Source organism: Eutrema salsugineum, unplaced genomic scaffold (assembly GCF_000478725.1).
Source record: "Eutrema salsugineum unplaced genomic scaffold, Eutsalg1_0 scaffold_10, whole genome shotgun sequence".
NCBI classification, from domain to species: domain Eukaryota; kingdom Viridiplantae; phylum Streptophyta; class Magnoliopsida; order Brassicales; family Brassicaceae; genus Eutrema; species Eutrema salsugineum.
In genome coordinates, this window is record NW_006256908.1 from 11,521,364 (window position 1) to 11,539,750 (window position 18,387).

At 40.6% G+C, this 18,387-nt stretch overlaps 5 protein-coding genes across 9 annotated transcripts; 2 read left to right on the forward strand and 3 right to left on the reverse strand.

Annotated features, from left to right (window-relative positions):
• The first annotated feature begins 253 nt into the window (after window positions 1-253).
• Window positions 254-2,848, forward strand: LOC18027699 (protein WHI4). Of its 2 annotated transcripts, none has more exons than XM_024147958.1 (10): window positions 254-556; window positions 642-704; window positions 882-966; window positions 1,054-1,110; window positions 1,340-1,415; window positions 1,623-1,671; window positions 1,786-1,874; window positions 1,970-2,039; window positions 2,164-2,249; window positions 2,345-2,848. In XM_024147958.1, the coding sequence occupies exons 1-10, from the start codon at window positions 299-301 to the stop codon at window positions 2,385-2,387; spliced, it is 876 nt and encodes a 291-aa protein (XP_024003726.1). In that variant the 5' UTR covers window positions 254-298; the 3' UTR covers window positions 2,388-2,848. The 2 variants fall into 2 exon arrangements, with proteins under 2 accessions (XP_024003726.1, XP_006411485.1); XM_006411422.2 differs by having other exon boundaries at window positions 1,343-1,415.
• Window positions 2,849-2,858: 10 nt separating this feature from the next.
• LOC18027701 (3,9-dihydroxypterocarpan 6A-monooxygenase) lies at window positions 2,859-4,497 on the reverse strand. The gene is made up of 2 exons (XM_006411423.2): window positions 3,583-4,497; window positions 2,859-3,491 (listed from the first exon to the last, which is right to left on the reverse strand). The coding sequence occupies exons 1-2, from the start codon at window positions 4,495-4,497 to the stop codon at window positions 2,859-2,861; spliced, it is 1,548 nt and encodes a 515-aa protein (XP_006411486.1).
• Window positions 4,498-4,793: 296 nt separating this feature from the next.
• LOC18027702 (protein POLYCHOME) lies at window positions 4,794-6,835 on the reverse strand. The gene is made up of 3 exons (XM_006411424.2): window positions 6,724-6,835; window positions 6,143-6,508; window positions 4,794-5,655 (listed from the first exon to the last, which is right to left on the reverse strand). Exons 2-3 carry the CDS (start codon window positions 6,497-6,499, stop codon window positions 5,266-5,268), a joined length of 747 nt encoding a protein of 248 aa, XP_006411487.1. The 5' UTR covers window positions 6,500-6,508; window positions 6,724-6,835; the 3' UTR covers window positions 4,794-5,265.
• A 544-nt stretch (window positions 6,836-7,379) lies between these two features.
• On the forward strand, window positions 7,380-14,242 carry LOC18027703 (DExH-box ATP-dependent RNA helicase DExH13). Of its 4 annotated transcripts, XM_024147910.1 has the most exons (3): window positions 7,380-7,432; window positions 7,581-7,884; window positions 7,918-14,242. In XM_024147910.1, exon 3 carries the CDS (start codon window positions 7,920-7,922, stop codon window positions 14,046-14,048), a length of 6,129 nt encoding a protein of 2,042 aa, XP_024003678.1. In that variant the 5' UTR covers window positions 7,380-7,432; window positions 7,581-7,884; window positions 7,918-7,919; the 3' UTR covers window positions 14,049-14,242. The 4 variants fall into 4 exon arrangements, with proteins under 4 accessions (XP_024003678.1, XP_024003677.1, XP_006411488.1 ...); XM_024147909.1 differs by having other exon boundaries at window positions 7,380-7,884; XM_006411425.2 differs by having other exon boundaries at window positions 7,581-14,242.
• Window positions 14,203-16,554, reverse strand: LOC18027704 (transcription factor bHLH130). The gene is made up of 6 exons (XM_006411426.2): window positions 15,772-16,554; window positions 15,176-15,435; window positions 14,879-15,046; window positions 14,694-14,759; window positions 14,521-14,589; window positions 14,203-14,428 (listed from the first exon to the last, which is right to left on the reverse strand). Exons 1-6 carry the CDS (start codon window positions 16,244-16,246, stop codon window positions 14,375-14,377), a joined length of 1,092 nt encoding a protein of 363 aa, XP_006411489.1. The 5' UTR covers window positions 16,247-16,554; the 3' UTR covers window positions 14,203-14,374.
• Window positions 16,555-18,387: the final 1,833 nt, after the last annotated feature.

Here is an 18,387-nt window from a genome sequence, read left to right on the forward strand (position 1 = left end):
CAAAAAAAAAAAAATAGTCATCGAGAGAAGGAAGAAGGAGAGAGAGAGACTGTGATATTGCAGTGTGGGCAACCACATGCTATTATCCTACACTTCGTTACTTCTATCGTTGGATTAAACGAGCTAAAGAAACAAAGAGTAAGAAAACGCGCGGATATTTAATTGGGCTTTTTCGGCCCATTAAGAAACATATCCTGCTATTTTTCTTCCGATTTGAACAAAACGCAAACTTTAAACCACTTTTAAAGCTGTAAAAACTGATTCTCCGGTTAGCCGGCGACGGGATAAGTCGTCTTCAATGGATGATTTGGCGGCATACTACTCTCTCTATAACCTCCCGGTGATTGTTCCTCCTCCGCCGCCGGGAATATCTCCGATTCCAATCACTCCAACACACTCCGTCTACTTGCCTACACACGCCTCAATCGGAGATGAGGTTCGTACGCTTTTCGTCGCCGGACTTCCCGAAGACGTCAAGCCCCGGGAGATCTATAATCTCTTTCGTGAGTTCCCAGGTTATGAGACTTCGCATCTCCGGACCTCCGATGGAGCTAAGGTAAATGTAATCCTTTTCTTAACTCTCGGAATCAAATGTAATCTCGGGGATAGACAAAGAATCTAACTTGTGTATGTTTTTGAAGCCCTTCGCATTTGCTGTGTTTTCGGATCTGCAATCAGCTGTAGCAGTGATGCACGCTCTCAATGTGAGTAAATTTTTCTCTGAAGCTACTTTTGCTGGAAAGATTGAAAATTTGGGTTTTGTCTGCGCGAAATGAATAAGCTATTGCCATTTATCTTTGCCTGGATTAAGAGAATTTCTGAATTTATTTATGAAGAAGATTAAGCTTTCTTTATTTAATTTTTTTTTTTTTTCATTCCAGGGAATGGTATTTGACCTTGAAAAGCATTCTACTCTTTATATTGATCTTGCCAAATCAAACCCCAAATCTAAGCGTTTAAGAACAGGCAAGTAGTGGGATTCTTTCTGTTCGGTATCGCTCAATAAAAGTTGGATCTTTGCTTCTGTGCTAATTTTTTTCTGTCATGTGGTAGATGATGGTTGGGAGAGCTTGAAAAAAACAAAATCTTGGAGCGCCACTCCTGAATCTGGTAAGACCCCTTTATCTTGGAACGCTTGTAATCTTATATGTTTTATGCTTTCCTGTATCTGAAATATCTGCTTAGTATTTTATCGCTCCAACCTTCACAATCCACACGCTCTTGCATGTTAGCTCTTTGGTTTAAGATTTCACACTTGGGCAGGGCTATAAGTTTGTCAACATGGTTTCACGTTTCTGAAAGCTCACACTGCACATTCTTGCACATTTGGGCACAAAAGCAGGTTTTGGCAGCTTTCACACTCCTGGAACGAGTAGTTCTGCTTACAACACATTTGGTTGTTCACCTGCACAAAGGTCATCTGCATTACTTGAGCACATTTCCTTGTTATGGGGGGCATGATTAAGATTATGTTTCTTTGTTGCACACACTTTTCTTGTATCTCTGCCCCAAAACCTGAAATGGCCATGTCTCCCATGCCCAGGATATGAGAGACCTTTTCCTTTCTTAGTTATTTGCTAACGATATTGAGTTTCTTATTATTTTCTTCTTTGCTCATTCAGTCAAGGAATTGCTAATGTTGCTAAGAGGTCAACAACAACTGGAAAATCTGTAAGCTTCTGCGTACTTTATACTTCCATATGAATGTTATTTTTCGTCGTGTAAAAACAGTGAGGTTAACTCTCTGTTACAAAGTGGACATGACAATCTTTGTTCTTTTGACAGAATAATGCTGCAGAACCTTGTCCAACACTTTTCATAGCAAATATGGGACCAAATTGCACTGAATCTGAGTTAGTTCAAGTCTTTTCCAGGTAAGAATACTCTGTCCTGCATGCAAAACTGTAAAACCATTAGATATGTATTAGTTTTCACTCACTAGAATGTAACAGAGCTCTTTCTTGTTTAGATGCCGTGGATTCTTGAAGCTGAAAATTCAGGGCACATATGGGACTCCTGTTGCATTTGTTGATTTCCAGGTACAGCTCTTCCAATATCGTTTTCTGAATGCGATCAAGGGAGATCCTGTTTTGTTTGAAGAGTGAATTTACTTTGACATGTTTACTTTCAGCAATATAAATCTCTGATATGTGGGTTTTGCAGGACATCAGTTGCTCAAGTGAAGCACTACATACTCTTCAAGGCACAGTGCTTTACTCATCTCTCACTGGTGAGGGTTTGAGGCTGCAGTATCCTTCACTGACAATACCTATGTTTTTCCTTTATTTCTTTTCTTGTAAGACTTTACTGCCATCCCAAGAACCAACTTAACAAGCATTATCAGATATGCGAGATCACGGATGGGGATGCGTAAGAAGATTAATTAATGTTAATATTATTAACTAAGCTCTGATTAGTGAAGATAAAGTAGAATGCCATGCCAAAACATCGTAGATACTGAACTTAGCTATACGCATGTATAGTCTCGGTATTCAGATGTATTATTTATCAGATGATTGAAGGGGAAATTAGGCAAAATATGTTTTACCCTCGAAATAAAAAAATTCGCCATCATATTTTGTAGTTTTGTGTGTAAACGACAAATATATACAGATGTATATCCCTTTTGACATTGTTCTCTCTCTTTTCTTCGTTCTTGTTTTCGTCTCCTTTCAATCTTATTTGCTTTACAAAACAAATTGATTCATTGAGATCCTTACTAAAAAGATATGTATATTCTTTTTCTGTATTTGATGTGACTTGAATTTTCCAAAACGGACACAAATTTGTAGGATTTACAATTTTAGGTTTTGACTTTATTAATAGGTTCAAGACTTATTTGGCTGTTACGAAAGCACTTAAGAAGTAGTATTGAAGTGATCCACAGGGTTGCACACAAGTGGCCGAGCCATCTCAGCAGCAAAACCAGAACCTTGGCTTAGATCAACCTTTTGTCCATCAACAGTTTGCCAGTCAAAGCGCTGCACCAATGAACCCACACCAACATGCATCACATTCATGGCAAGTGATGCTCCTGGACATCCTCTTCTTCCACTCCCAAACGGAAGGTAACGGAAATTCTGCCCCTTGAACTCCATCTGATGTTCACCTATCTTCTCTTCAGAGCTCTCTAGAAATCTCTCAGGGATGAATTTGTCTGCATCCTTCCACAGTTCTGGATCTCGCATGATTGCATAGACATTAACGAGCACACGGGTTTTTGACTTGACAAGGCACCCATTCACCTGACAGTCTTGTGCGCATTCTCTTATGATCAGAGGAGCTGAAGGGTGTAGCCTCAGAGTTTCCCTGAGGACAGCTCGGAGGTAAGGGAGGTTATGAACGTCTGATTCTTTGACGAGTCTTTTGCTTCCAACAACAGTGTCTATCTCTTCTCTTAACTTGTTGAACACTTGTGGATGGTTTATTAGTTGCCCCATTGCCCACTGCATTGCTGATGCTGATGTATCTGTTCCGGCCATGAAAACATCCTAGAGAAGTTTCATATAACACACACTTTTATCATATCAGAATAATCAAAACTAAAAGTTGGTTTCTAGTTGCAGGTGAGAGGAAACATACCAACAGGAAAGATTTCATGTCATTCCTCGTTAGCTTGATTTCAGCAGTGGGATCTCTGTAAGTTTCCAACAATATATCCAAAATGTCCCTTCTCCTACCTTGTTTCATCATCGGATTTGCCTCACGTTCCTTCATGATCTTCTCTACAAGCAGATCATATTTCTCCATTACAGCGACTAGTTTCTTCCCGTTGCCAGAAAAATCCAGTACTTGCAATGGACCCAACACATCTCCTACGCTGACTTTCCCTGCAAGCTCCAAACATGTCTTGACAAGCTTCCTAATCTCTTCCGCTTCATTAACAGTACCTGAACACCTCGTGCTCATAGCCATCCTGCAGATGACGTTGTTGGTGTAACTCACGAACTGGCTACTTAAGTCACAAGGCAACCCTTCTCTGCAACACTTAGCCACAGACTCGACCAGCTTCAGTTTCTCTTCCTCACGGATGTCTGCGAATTTCTCAAGCTGTGGAACAGCAAGAAGCTTGGTCATGCACAGCTTCTTCATGAACCTCCAGTAATCTCCGTACTGTGCAAGGACAAACCTGGAACCTCTATACTTGAAATACTCAGCTGAACCAAACTCAGGTCTTGAGGAAAAATTAAGCTCTTGTTCCTTGAAGATCTCTCTCGCCACCGAAGAGCTTGAGACCACAACGCACTTAGAAGCACCGAGACGTATCTCCATGAGTGGTCCATGCTTGCGAGCTAGGCTCTGGAATGAGACTGGCAATACTTTGCCTATCAAATGAAGGTGACCAATGAATGGTAAAGCAGAAGGGCTTTGTGGTGGCAGCTTCGTAGCAGCCTTTGAACCATGCTCCTTTGACGACCATTTGAAGAAAGCATTAAGCATAAAAGCAAAAACGAAGGATGTGATGAGGATAAGGTTAGTGTTTAATTCTAGATCCATTGCAGGTTTATTGATACAATTTTTGAAGTGTGCTTGTATTTATTATGCCTTAGTACACAGACGAATCTTGTTTATCAGATTCCTATTGTAAAGAAACAAACAACAGATGTGACCTTTTATTATTATATATATGTATGGCGTAACATTGTACATGACTTCAATGTTAAAATCTTTAAAAAAAAGAATTTTCTTATAGTTTTTTTAGTAGATGGCATTTTCCCAGAATGTGACAATGACAGATACACACAAATCTCAGGCAAAACTGACATCAGCAATTTTAACCAAAACAACACCAACGTTGGAAACTTCTGTACAATCTGTTTTAACAATTCAGTATCCTGAAGCAAGAAGATATCATCAGAAATCTCTATGCATGGAAAATACAGAGTCTAAAGAAAAAGGTTCCAAACATAAAATCCGTGAGCGATCTAAAGCCAAAACTATCTACTAGTTATCCCCTCCTATGATATATCATCAGAAGATGAATCTCTTACTATGTTTTATCATCAGACAAATGATAGAATCTTCCTACTGTATATCATCAGAGAAATGATTGACCACCATTCTAGTAATATCATCAGAGAATGATACCCAAAAGTCTTAACAAATCTACACACTCATGAAGATATCACCAGCAGATGATCCACTTCTCCCTCTTTGATATCATCAGAAGATGATGTACTCACTGTGCAGGCACACCTTTATTCCCTGATTCCTATGGTCTCCTTCTAACGTCACAGCTTCTTTTCTGAGTGTGAAAAGTGGAAATCATCGCATTGACATTAACGTCCGGACCCTTTTCTCCCTTTCTGCTCTCTTCGCACTAGGAGTGCTTTTCATTTTCTGAATCTCTTCCATCACAACCTTCTCCACTTTGTCAATAGAGTTGAGGAGCTTCTTCTGTGGAGTGAGGGATTCTTCTTCCCCTGTGTTTTCTCTTGTGATGTCGAGCAGAATCTTATGGACTTTAGCAGCTGAGGGTGGCCAAGGACGCTTGAATCCAACAGATGGACCAGGAGTGACCATGGAATAGTTGTGCTCGAGCTGAGCACCTGACAGTGGTACTAGAGAATCAAGAACCCCAAGCTGTTGTGGAGTTGGGGTCTCAATATCTCGGCCAACGCCTTCTCCCATACGAGCTCTCCTTCTCTCAATAGCCTGCATAAAGAAGTTTGTAGATAGAATAAATAGCGAGGCTAAGCAAGCCATTGTCAACAGGTGATGATAATAGTTAACAAAGAGGCTAAGCAAGCCTGTGATGTAAAAACAGAAGACTGGACTAGCTTAGCATCGGACTACAATTCAGCTGCAAAACACAAACTCAGTTCAAGATTGGGTATAGTGTAAAACAACCTACGGAGGAAATCAAGATGCAGCAGAACAAATCTTTATGTGCAAACCCAAACAAATATGAGAAACTATAACGGTAATATCTGCAAATAGGAGAATAATACATTCTTTTACTTTTTCAGATCCAACTTGGGTATATACCAAAGTTAAACAGTCAACTCCCGAACCAAGATACTAATCACAAACTAGATATAAACAGATCAAAATGGCTAAATACTAATTGGAAAAACTCCAGTTATATCCAAGAATAAGCAGAAGGAAAAAAAAATTATGAAACAGGATTGAGTCAACTAACCCTAACGACGCCAGAAACATCACGGAGGGGCGTTCGAGGATACCAAGAAGGCAAGACAGAAGTTGAAGCACGAGCCCTTCCACGCCTTGCAACACCCAAGCTCATGTTCTCTCGTCCCTGTGGCGATCTAAATTGAGTTTGGCCTCTTCTACCACCACCAGTCCGCCGAATACCGAAATTTCCCCTCACAAGCCCACCTCTTCCAATCACAGGTTCCGATGGCACTCTCTGAACCGGAGACCCAAACAAACTGTGCTGTGTCACCGGGTCGTCATGTAAAATTCCATTCGAGCGTCTGCTGAGAAATGCGGCTGGGTAATCCACTGGCCTCTCTATTCGGTCTCTTGCTTCTGGCATTGTGATTATCTGCTTGAAATCGAAGAGGAAAACGATAAGAATACACCCAAGATTGAATGGCTAATAACTTGAAACGTAATTGACTAAACCTAAACTTCGAATCCCCTAATTGCATTTCTCAGGTAAGAGACTCAATCTTGTTCTCCACTGTAATCGGATTTTCTCGTAGAAACGAAACCCAAAGCATGGAAATACTCTAGCAACAAATAAAACCATGGATTTACCTATGAATCTTCAATTAGGTTCCTTCGTGACAGCTCCAAACGGGCTTGCGAACAGTAAAGCGAGGGGACAAAGTGGTAAAGGAGAGAAAAGCTTTTCTGAGAGAGAGACGATCTGGCAATTTTTTTTAGGCTATCATCTGGGCGGGTTTTATAATTGAAAATGAAAAACTGAAAATTTTCAAGCTCGCACGTGTGAGAGAGGTAACACTTGTGTCAAAAATTTTGAATTTTCACCAGAGGCGGGATGACACAATTCGTCAAAATTCATCATCCTCAAACTACCATCCCTTGCTAGATTACGATTTTACCCTTCCAAAGCGAGTAAATATCATGTGCGTTATAACCCACCCAAGTTTATGCACCCTTGCTTTCTCGATCGAATCCTCACCGTTTACATGATATAGAGCCATCCACCGTCCACATGGCAAGGTTTAACAATATTGGTCGATGATGTAATCCGGTACCATAAAACCAAGAACCATCTCTCATTATTTTTTTTTTGTTTTATAATACCTAGACCGGCCGAACCGGGCATTAGACATCTAGATATGATGAACCTCCTTTTTGCTTTTAGACATTATGATGATATAAAATTACCGACATGTATTGTCGGTTTATTTTTTTTTGTACCAGCTATAAGTATCGAGCCCCATTGATTGACGAATTCGAGAGGCAATTGTGGAGGGCGAAGAAACGGAGTACGAGAGAGGTAAATCGATCGATTTCCTAATTGCAGATAAAGGAGGTTTTGTATCAATTTCTGTTCTTCTCATTGATTTGATTTTTGATTTTTGATTTTGGGGTTTCTGTTTTCCGATTCGGTGATGTCGAATTTGGGTGGCGGCGCGGAAGAACAGGCTAGGTTGAAGCAGTATGGGTACAAAGCCAATTCGAATCTGGTGCTTAACCCTGATGAGCGTCCTCGTGATACGCATGAACCAACCGGGGAGCCAGAAACTCTCAGGGGGAAGATTGATCCTAAATCCTTTGGAGATCGCGTTGTTAAGGGGAAATCTAACGAGTTAGATGAGAGGCTGAACAAGTCGAAGAAGAAGAAAGAGCGTGAGGCTACAGATGATTTGGTCTTTGTTCGAGAGAGCAAGAGACGTCGTCTTAAGGAGGAGAGTGTGCTTACTGATACGGATGATGGCGTTTATCAGCCCAGGACTATGGAAACGAGGGCTGGTTATGAGGCCATGCTTAGTCTTATTCAACAGCAATTGGGTGGGCAACCTCTGAGTATTGTTTGTGGTGCGGCTGATGAGATTCTGGCGGTTCTCAAGAACGATTCCTTGAAAAACATTGAGAAGAAGATGGAGATTGAGAAACTGCTGAACCCTATTCCTACACAGATTTTCGATCAGCTTGTTTCGATTGGTAAATTGATCACGGACTATGGTGGTGATTATGGAACTGATGAAGCTGTTGAGGATGAAGGACTTGATTATGATGTGGGTGTGGCTCTTGAATTTGAGGAGCATGAAGAAGATGATGAGGAGAGTGATCTTGATATGGTCCAGGAAGAAAAAGATGAAGAGGATGAAGAAGGTGCTGCACCTAACAGAACTGGAGGTGTGCAGGTTGGTGTGGCGATAAACGCTAAGTGTGCAGAACACGGAGGCTCGAGTCTTAATGTTCAGGAAATTGATGCTTATTGGCTCCAGAGAAAGATATTCCAAGGATATGAACAGCAGATTGATCCACAGGAGTGCCAGGTTCTCGCAGAGGAGCTGCTTAACATACTTGCTGAGGGGACTGATAGGGATGTTGAGAACAAACTGCTTGAGCACCTTCAGTTTGATAAGTTTAGTCTTGTTAAATTTCTGCTGCAGAACCGCCTCAAGATTGTGTGGTGCACCCGTTTGGCTAGGGAAAAAAACCAGGAAGAGAGGAATCAAATCGAGGAGGAGATGATGGGGTTGGGCCCAGGGTTGGCAGAAATTTTGGAGGAGTTGCATGCAAAAAGAGCTACAGCCAAAGAAAGGGAGGAGAACCAGGAAAATAAAATCAAAGAAGAAGCACGGGGTCTTAAGGATGATTTTGGTGGAGATGAAGACAGAGGCAGAAGAGATGTTGATGATAGAGATTTAGATAATGGTTGGTTTAAGGGTCAGCGTCAGATGCTGGACCTGGAGAGCCTGGCTTTTGACCATGGTGGTATCCTGAGGGAGAATAAGAAGTGTGAGCTTCCTTCTAAGTCTTACAGAATTCATGGCAAGGAATTTGATGAGGTTCATGTGCCATGGGTTTCTAAAAAGTTTGATTGTAATGAAAAGCTTGTGAAAATCACCGATATGCCAGATTGGGCCCAACCGGCTTTTAAGGGAATGCAGCAGTTGAACAGAGTTCAGAGCAAAGTGTATGAGACTGCTCTGTTTAAAGCGGAGAACATTCTTCTTTGTGCTCCAACTGGTGCTGGGAAGACCAATGTTGCTGTGCTCACCATATTGCAGCAACTAGAATTAAATACGAACTCAGATGGGAACTACAAAATTGTCTATGTTGCACCCATGAAAGCCCTTGTTGTTGAGGTCGTTGATACTCTATCTAAACGCTTGAAGGACTATGGAGTTACTGTGAAGGAACTCAGTGGGGATCAGTCACTTACTCGGCAAGAAATCGAAGAAGCTCAGATCATTGTTACAACACCAGAGAAATGGGATATCGTCACCAGGAAATCTGGAGATCGCACTTATACTCAGCTTGTGAGGCTTCTTATAATTGATGAGATTCATCTTCTTAATGATAGTCGAGGGCCGGTGCTTGAAAGTATTGTCGCTAGGACTCTTAGGCAGATCGAAACCACAAAGCAGCATATTCGTCTGGTGGGTTTATCAGCGACACTTCCAAATCATGAAGATGTGGCCTCATTTTTGCGGGTGGATCTTAAGGGTGGGTTGTTTACATTCGACCGCAGCTACAGACCCGTGCCTCTCTCTCAGCAGTATATTGGAATTAATGTGAAAAAACCATTGCGGAGGTTCCAATTGATGAATGATATATGCTATCAGAAAGTATTGGCTGGTGCTGGGAAACATCAGGTCCTTATTTTTGTCCATTCGAGGAAGGAAACAGCCAAAACTGCAAGAGCAATACAGGAAACCGCAATTGCGAACGATACCCTCAGCAGATTTTTGAAGGAAGATAGTAATAGTCGTGAAATTCTTCAGAGTCAGGTTGAACTTGTCAAGAGTAGTGACCTGAAAGATCTTCTGCCTTATGGTTTTGCAATTCATCATGCTGGGTTGACAAGGAGTGATCGTCAGATAGTTGAGGATCAATTTCGTCTTGGGCATGTTCAAGTCTTGATTTCCACGGCAACTCTTGCCTGGGGTGTGAATTTGCCTGCACATACTGTCATTATCAAAGGAACCCAAGTCTATAACCCTGAGAGAGGAGCGTGGATGGAGCTGAGTCCTCTAGATGTTATGCAGATGATTGGTCGTGCCGGAAGACCTCAATATGACCAACATGGGGAGGGAATCATAATCACTGGCTACAGCGAGCTGCAGTATTATCTTCGTTTGATGAATGAGCAACTACCTATTGAAAGCCAGTTTATTTCCAAACTTGCTGATCAGCTTAATGCTGAAATTGTGCTTGGAACCATTCAGAATGCTAGAGAAGCTTGTCACTGGCTTGGCTATACATATTTAAATGTCCGCATGGTTAGTAATCCGACACTGTATGGCTTACCACCTGATGCCGTTGCAGAAGACATAGTATTGGAGGAGAGAAGAGCTGACCTGATACATTCTGCTGCTACTATCTTGTACAAAAACAACCTGATTATGTATGACAAGAAAAGTGGATACTTCCAGGTTACTGATTTGGGACGCATTGCTAGCTACTACTACATATCTCATGGGACAATAGCTACATACAATGAGAATTTGAAGCCAACGATGAGTATTATAGATCTTTGTCGTCTGTTCTCGCTGAGTGAGGAGTTCAAGTATGTCACTGTTCGACAAGATGAGAAGATGGAAATGGCAAAACTTTTGGATCGTGTCCCGATTCCGGTCAAGGAAACACTGCAAGAGCCTAGTGCAAAGATTAATGTTTTGCTGCAAGCATATATATCAAAGCTAAAGCTTGAGGGTCTTTCTTTGACATCTGACATGGTTTATATTAACCAGAGTGCTGGGCGTCTTCTACGAGCTCTTTTTGAGATTGTATTGAAGAGGGGATGGGCTCAACTGGCTGAGAAAGCTCTGAAGTTATCTAAAATGGTAGGGAAGAAAATGTGGAGTGTTCAGACACCCCTTCGGCAGTTTCATGGGATTCCAAATGAGGTTCTGATGAAGTTGGAGAAGAAAGATTTGGTGTGGGAGAGGTACTATGATCTATCTTCGCATGAGCTAGGAGAGATTATTCGAAATCCGAAGATGGGCAGACCACTTCACAAAATCATCCACCAGTTCCCAAAACTGAATCTTGCAGCACATGTTCAGCCAATTTCTCATTCTGTTCTGCAGGTGGAGCTTACTATTACACCCGATTTCCAGTGGGATGACAAGGTACATAAATATGTTGAACCGTTTTGGATAATTGTGGAAGACAATGATGGTGAAAAGGTCCTTCATCACGAGTACTTTCTTTTGAAAAAACAGTATATTGATGAGGATCACACTTTGAACTTCACTGTGCCTATCTCTGAGCCACCGCCACCACAGTATTTCATCCGGGTGGTTTCAGACAAATGGCTTGACTCACCGACTGTGTTGCCTGTATCTTTCAGGCATCTTATTCTTCCACAAAAGTATCCACCACCTACGGAGCTACTGGATTTGCAGCCCCTCCCGATGACGGCCCTTAGGAATCCATCGTATGAAACTCTGTATCAGGATTTCAAGCATTTCAATCCAGTGCAGACTCAGGTCTTTAGTGTTTTGTATAACACAAGTGACAATGTATTGGTTGCCGCTGCGACGGGAAGTGGGAAGACTATATGTGCGGAGTTTGCTATTTTGAGGAATCATCATGAAGGATCTGATTCAACAATGCGTGTTGTCTATATCGCACCTCTTGAGGCTATTGCCAAGGAGCAGTTTCGTGATTGGGAGGAAAAGTTTGGAAAGGGGCTTGGTTTACGGGTTGTTGAGTTAACTGGGGAGACAGCTTTGGATCTTAAGCTGCTTGAGAAAGGTCAGATAATCATAAGTACTCCTGAGAAATGGGACGCTCTGTCCCGCTGGTGGAAACAGAGAAAATATGTCCAGCAGGTTAGTTTGTTTATCGTCGATGAACTTCACTTAATTGGGGGTCAAGGTGGTCCAGTATTGGAGGTAATTGTCTCTAGAATGAGATATATTGCAAGTCAGGTCGGGAATAAGATCAGGATTGTTGCATTATCGACTTCCCTTGCTAATGCCAAAGATCTTGGGGAGTGGATTGGGGCAAGTTCCCGTGGCCTTTTTAACTTCCCGCCTAATGTTCGTCCTGTCCCACTTGAGATCCACATTCAAGGGGTGGACATATTGAATTTTGAAGCCAGGATGCAGGCGATGACTAAGCCAACATACACTGCCATAGTCCAGCATGCCAAGAACAAGAAACCGGCCATCGTTTTTGTCCCTAGCCGTAAACATGCCCGCCTTACTGCTGTGGATCTGTTAGCATACTCACACATGGACAACACGCAGAGCACTGATTTCCTGTCTGCGAATCTGGAAGAACTAGAGCCTTTTGTTAGCCAAATTTGCGAGGAAACTCTGAAGAAGACTTTGCGCCATGGAATTGGATACTTACATGAAGGTTTAAGCAGTCTAGATCAGGAGATTGTTAGTCAGCTTTTCAAGGCTGGGCGGATTCAGGTATGTGTAATGACTAGTTCATTGTGTTGGGGTACTCCATTGAAGGCTCATTTGGTTGTTGTAATGGGGACACAGTTCTATGACGGGCGGAAAAATTCTCATTCGGATTACCCCATCTCTGATCTGCTCCAGATGATGGGGCGTTGTAGCCGACCTCTGCTTGACAACGCCGGTAAATGTGTGATCTTCTGCCATTCAGTACGTAAAGAGTATTACAAGAAATTTCTGCATGAAGCCTTTCCCGTTGAGAGTCATCTTCAACATTACTTGCATGATAATTTCAATGCGGAAGTGGTTGCTGGGGTTATAGAGAACAAGCAAGATGCTGTGGATTATCTTACCTGGAGCCTCATGTACAGGGGGCTTCCTCAGAACCCCAATTTCTACAATCTCCAGGGAGTGAGCCACAGGCATTTATCTGATCACCTCTCAGAGCTCGTCGAAAACACTCTATCTGATCTTGAAGTGAGTAAATGCATTGAGATAGATAATGAGTTGGATCTGTCTCCTCTCAATCTTGGTATGATTGCTTCATATTATTACATCAGTTACACCACCATTGAGCGCTTCAGTTCTCTCTTGGCTTCCAAAACCAAGATGAAGGGGCTACTTGAGATCTTGACTTCTGCTTCAGAGTTTGACTTGATTTCCATACGTCCTGGTGAAGAGGACACAGTTCGGAGACTCATCAACCACCAGAGGTTCTCTTTTGAAAACCCAAAATGCACAGACCCTCATGTGAAGGCAAACGCACTTCTTCAGGCGCATTTCTCAAGGCAAAAAATCAGCGGGAACCTGGCAATGGATCAGCGTGAGGTCCTCTTATCTGCAACAAGACTTCTTCAGGCGATGGTCGATGTGATATCAAGCAACGGCTGTCTGGATCTTGCTCTATTAGCTATGGAAGTAAGCCAGATTGTGACTCAAGGCATGTGGGATCGAGACTCCATACTTCTGCAGCTTCCTCACTTCACAAAGGACTTAGCCAAAAGATGCCAAGAGAATCCGGGGAATCATATTGAAAACGTATTCGATCTTGTGGAAATGGAAGATGACAGACGCCAAGAGCTTCTCCAAATGTCAGATGCTCAGCTACTTGACATTGCCAGATTCTGCAACCGCTTCCCCAACATTGACCTTATATACGAGGTTGTGGACAGCAGCGAGGTAACCCCTGGAAAAGAAATCACATTGCAGGTAATGCTGGAGAGAGACATGGAGGGGAGGACCGAGGTGGGGCCCGTGGACGCACCAAGATATCCCAAGACAAAAGAAGAAGGGTGGTGGCTAGTCGTTGGAGAAACCAAGACGAACCAGTTGCTTGCCATCAAGCGAATCTTTCTGCAACGGAAGGCGAAGGTGAAGCTGGCGTTTGCAGGACCGACTGAACCAGGAGAGAAGTCATATACACTCTACTTCATGAGCGATTCTTACTTGGGTTGTGACCAGGAATACACTTTTTCTGTTGATGTTAAAGATTCTTGCGCCGCAGATCACATGGAGGAATGAATGATTCTTTTTTTTTTCTAGTTATTTTTAGCGTCTGCGTTCAGCGTTTTCTTGTCATTATTTTTTAGTTAGCTACTTTACTTGATATTAACTATTATTGTACAAACTTGGTTACTAGATTCTGCATTTAAACTTGGATGTGAAAACCAGAAAAAGGAGAGAACTATTTTATTGCTGAGAAGTCGTTGAAAGCAGATGCTTTTTTTTCTCAGGGTTTACATAGACAATTTGGTCTATTCTAAAAAATGTTCAGACATGACATTGTTTCCTTCTTTCATATCATTCTCTCTGCTTTCATTAGTAGTATGTACACACTTTGTTGCGTTCTATACGGGCTTCTTCTCCTTACACTTGCAGTTAGCTCTATTGTCGTTTAAAATCTGTGTAACCAAACAGAGAAGTCTTTGTAAGTCTGGTGTAAATCAAATCAACTGGTACTTACACTGGTCCTCGGGTTTCTTCACAATGATACCTTATATTGTCTTTGTAAATCTTTAATGTAGTCCACAGCTAAATCCAACATATCCGAAGTGTTCGTTTGCTGTTAAACCACAGAGTTCCAAAAACACTAAACCGATTCAATGCAAAAGACAGCGATTGTTAAAGATGAAAACCCATTACAAGAAATTTTATAAGGAATTGTACCTTGTCCATATTAGGAACAAGCTCTTGTAATTTCCTCATTCGTTCGCTTATCCGCGTTCTTCTTACCTGACGAGAAGTGACAGAAGAATTCGTTTCAATTGACTTTCTAGATTCAAAACAAGTTTACGTGCCAAAGGATTTCATTGATCGATATGTAAAGACGGTTTTGAACTAGTTGAAATTACCCGTTCAGCGATGCTTCGAGGATGTGTGGCGCAACCACGTTTGGCTCTAACTTTACAAGGTACAGAATCTTGTAGCTGCATAAACTTATCCACTGAAGCCATGTCTGATGACTTTGGTAGACTCAAGTGATGCGACAGTAACTGCATTCGATTTCCCGACTCTCCGTTCTGTACAAACAACCGATAACATCTCTAAGAAACCAGCTATACTTTCAGCTATAGTGCTATGCAAAACTATTCCCAAGAACCAAAATAAACCGGTTTGGTAGCACCAAACCAGGTAGAGAAGCGAGTTACCTGAGCTCCGTTAAACAATTTTGCGTCGTCCTCTGTTTCTCTTTTGAGAGAGGATAAGTTATCAATGAAGCTGGACGGATCATTCCAATGGTTATATTGAAAGTTCGTGGCGATTTCAGGGATCTGAGAGAGCATTCCCAGAGAAGAAAGTGGCCTTGAAGAGAGGCTGCAATGGCGTCTTAATCCGTTGGAATTAGATGGTCTGTCTTCATCTTCTTCTTCACCACCGTAATTCATCAAACTCCTCATCGAACCATAACCTGCGATTGCAAGTGTAGTAGAAACCACTAAAGAGTTAGTTTGTTGGGTCCAAAGTGCCAAACTTTATGGTTTCTGCGCCTAACCCAGTCGAGGATTAGGATTTTCACTTTCCGGGAAAATAAAAATTGCTAAATCTACAGTAAAATTCAGACAAGATCTTCTCTTACGGCTCTGGTATGATAAAATTCCAATTTTTTAAAAAAAAACTACTGTCTAAGGAACAGAAAATATTCAAACTTCTTGAATCAAAGTCTTCGTGTTTCAGACGGAATGAAAAAAAAAACTAAAAAAAGAGGGAAAAAGAAATAACTTTTGACGAGAGAACAAAACGGTACCGTTCTGATCTGAGAGGTTCGTGAACATCCCGGCCGGCGAGCTGCTTTGCCGGAGAAGATTGGATTCAGCTGGTTTAGTGTGATGATTATTCATACCCAGAAACTGATCCAAGCCAATCGTATTCATCATCCCTTTACTCTGTCTCGGGTAATGCGGCGGCAAACCCAGAAAGCTCGACGGCTCAGTCTGCCGCGGCGGCGGCGGAAGAGTGGCGGCGTATGATACAGAGGTGTTCGTCAAAGAAACCGGAGACTTATCCTCGAATTCACTCGGATTCGGCAAGTCCAGATCGTCGTTTCCACCATTAGAGCTCGCGAATCTGGAGAGCAACCTATCGGAGTCGAACCCACTCTTCTCGTCGTCAACAAAAGCGGCAAGAACGGAGCTTGGAGCTGATCGAAAACGAAGAAGACCCGACCCGGAAGAAGATATGTGATTCGGGTCGTAGTGATGATTGTGAGAATTAGAATCCATGAATCAAATCAAAATGCGACGAATTTTTTCCCCTGTCTCTCCTACAACAATAGTGCTCTGTTTCGTAGCGTCAAGATATCTCAGTAGCTCTTCAACTCCAACTGTTCGCTATGGATTCTCCAGAATTTAATCGTGTTATTGTTGTGACACTTTTCCCGGAAAAAATCAAACTTGAGCTTGAGATTTAAGCAGGTGAAGAAGTTGAAAGAGATAAGAGCTTCAAGAGGAAGCAAAGGAAGTTTCGTGTGAAGAAGAAGAAGAAACAGATTATAAGGAAGAAAGAAAACGGTGAACAAAGAAGGGAGAGAGAGAGAGAGAGAGAGAGAGAGAGAGAGAGAGAGAGAGAGAGAGAGAGAGAGAAAAATGATGAATATTTTATCGTCTTTTTCCTTTTACCTTCTGAGTTTCTGCTTCCAACTTTAATTGCTGAAGATAGCGGCGGATCGAAAAGCATACCAAAAAAATTAAATGAAAAATATAAGAAAAGTATACAGAGGAAGACGTCGTTTTAAGCCGCCTGTGAGGCTGAGTCACGGAAATGCCTTTGCATTCGTTTTTTTTTTTCATAACAAAAAATGTATATAGTAAATACTTTTTGGGATTATATATAACTATGGAAATAAATATAAACTCTATAAATAATGTAAGTTAGATACATACTTTCAATACTCGAATACAGCAAGAGCGTATGAAGTAAATACCTACCAAACCCGAGTTACAGATGGACCCGTGACGAATTATGTATGTTCTAATTTTTACCTTACATATATTCATTATATCATTTTCTTTAACCAAAAAAATAGTTTTATACTATTATTGTTTTGTCTTTGTCATCCACCAATTTTACATATAATATACTATTAATGCTATTAGATTTGATTTTTGAAAAAGTATGTGATGTATCTAGGCAAATTTATAACACACAAACAAAATAATTGGCATGCTCCGGACAATATTTAAACCGTTAGTATCAAACCATTACAACAAGTTGCGTCAATCAAACTACTTTAAAAAAACAAAATATACTCGTTATCCAGGAACCAATATCATAGACTTCATAGTCAACAATTGTGCTGACAAATCAGATTTCTTCACATTCGAATAATTACATTTAAGATTGTCTATCATTATTTTGTCCCATCAGAATCATATATATAATTTTAGATGAACTCTATCCATCTTGCTGACACATCAGCATAGAGGACACATGTCCTTTCATTCAATTAATAAATTATAAATTTTAAAATAAAAATTTAAAAACTAATTAATACTATTAATTCTAACTTAACTTTTCTATTTAATATTTATTTCATATGTATTTATGTTCATAACTATTAAGTTACATTAAAATTAAGGCTTTTTACATTCTTAACAAAAATAAATAAACAATATTTCTAATCTTTAATATTTTTTAAAAAAAAATTAATATGTTTTGTACTAACTTAATACCACTAATCTTTTTCTTGCAGAATCATGACAATTGTGCTTGTCATAAATATGAGAACATTAAAAATTAAAGGTAATTATATGTTTTCAAGCAATTCAACCCAAAAAAATATGGCTTTTATCTATGTTTTTTTACTCATATCATGTTTATGATTTCTAGAATAGTAAAATAATTTCCAATCCTTAAAAAAAAGTTATTTGTTTTACAAATATTTTATTTTTAAAAAAACTAATACTAAACAATCAAACAAATTATTATATTCTTATAAATATATATATATATATATATTAACACAAATATATTTTTAAAAATATTATGTGAAACAAAAGCCGCGCGTATGCGCAGATACAAGTCTAGTATATAAGAAAGTCAGAAGCTAGATATTAATATGGGTTCAAAAACACACACAAAAAGAAAAATTCTTTAAATAGAAAGAAAATATTGTCGGAAGTACAGTTTATATATAAAGAGTCAAAACGGCAACTACTTTTTTCTTCAAGAAAAAAAAAAATTGTAGGTAGCTTTTCGATTCCGATTTTAGGGTTCACGGAACCTATAGCTTCTACAAAATAGTGACGGAGGCGACGTTGACGCCGTTAATACATTACGAACGCAAGTTGGCGTCTGATAAGGATTAGTGCCTTAGTGGAGAACTATAATGTATGCGACACACGGTACACCTGCATAAAGCTTG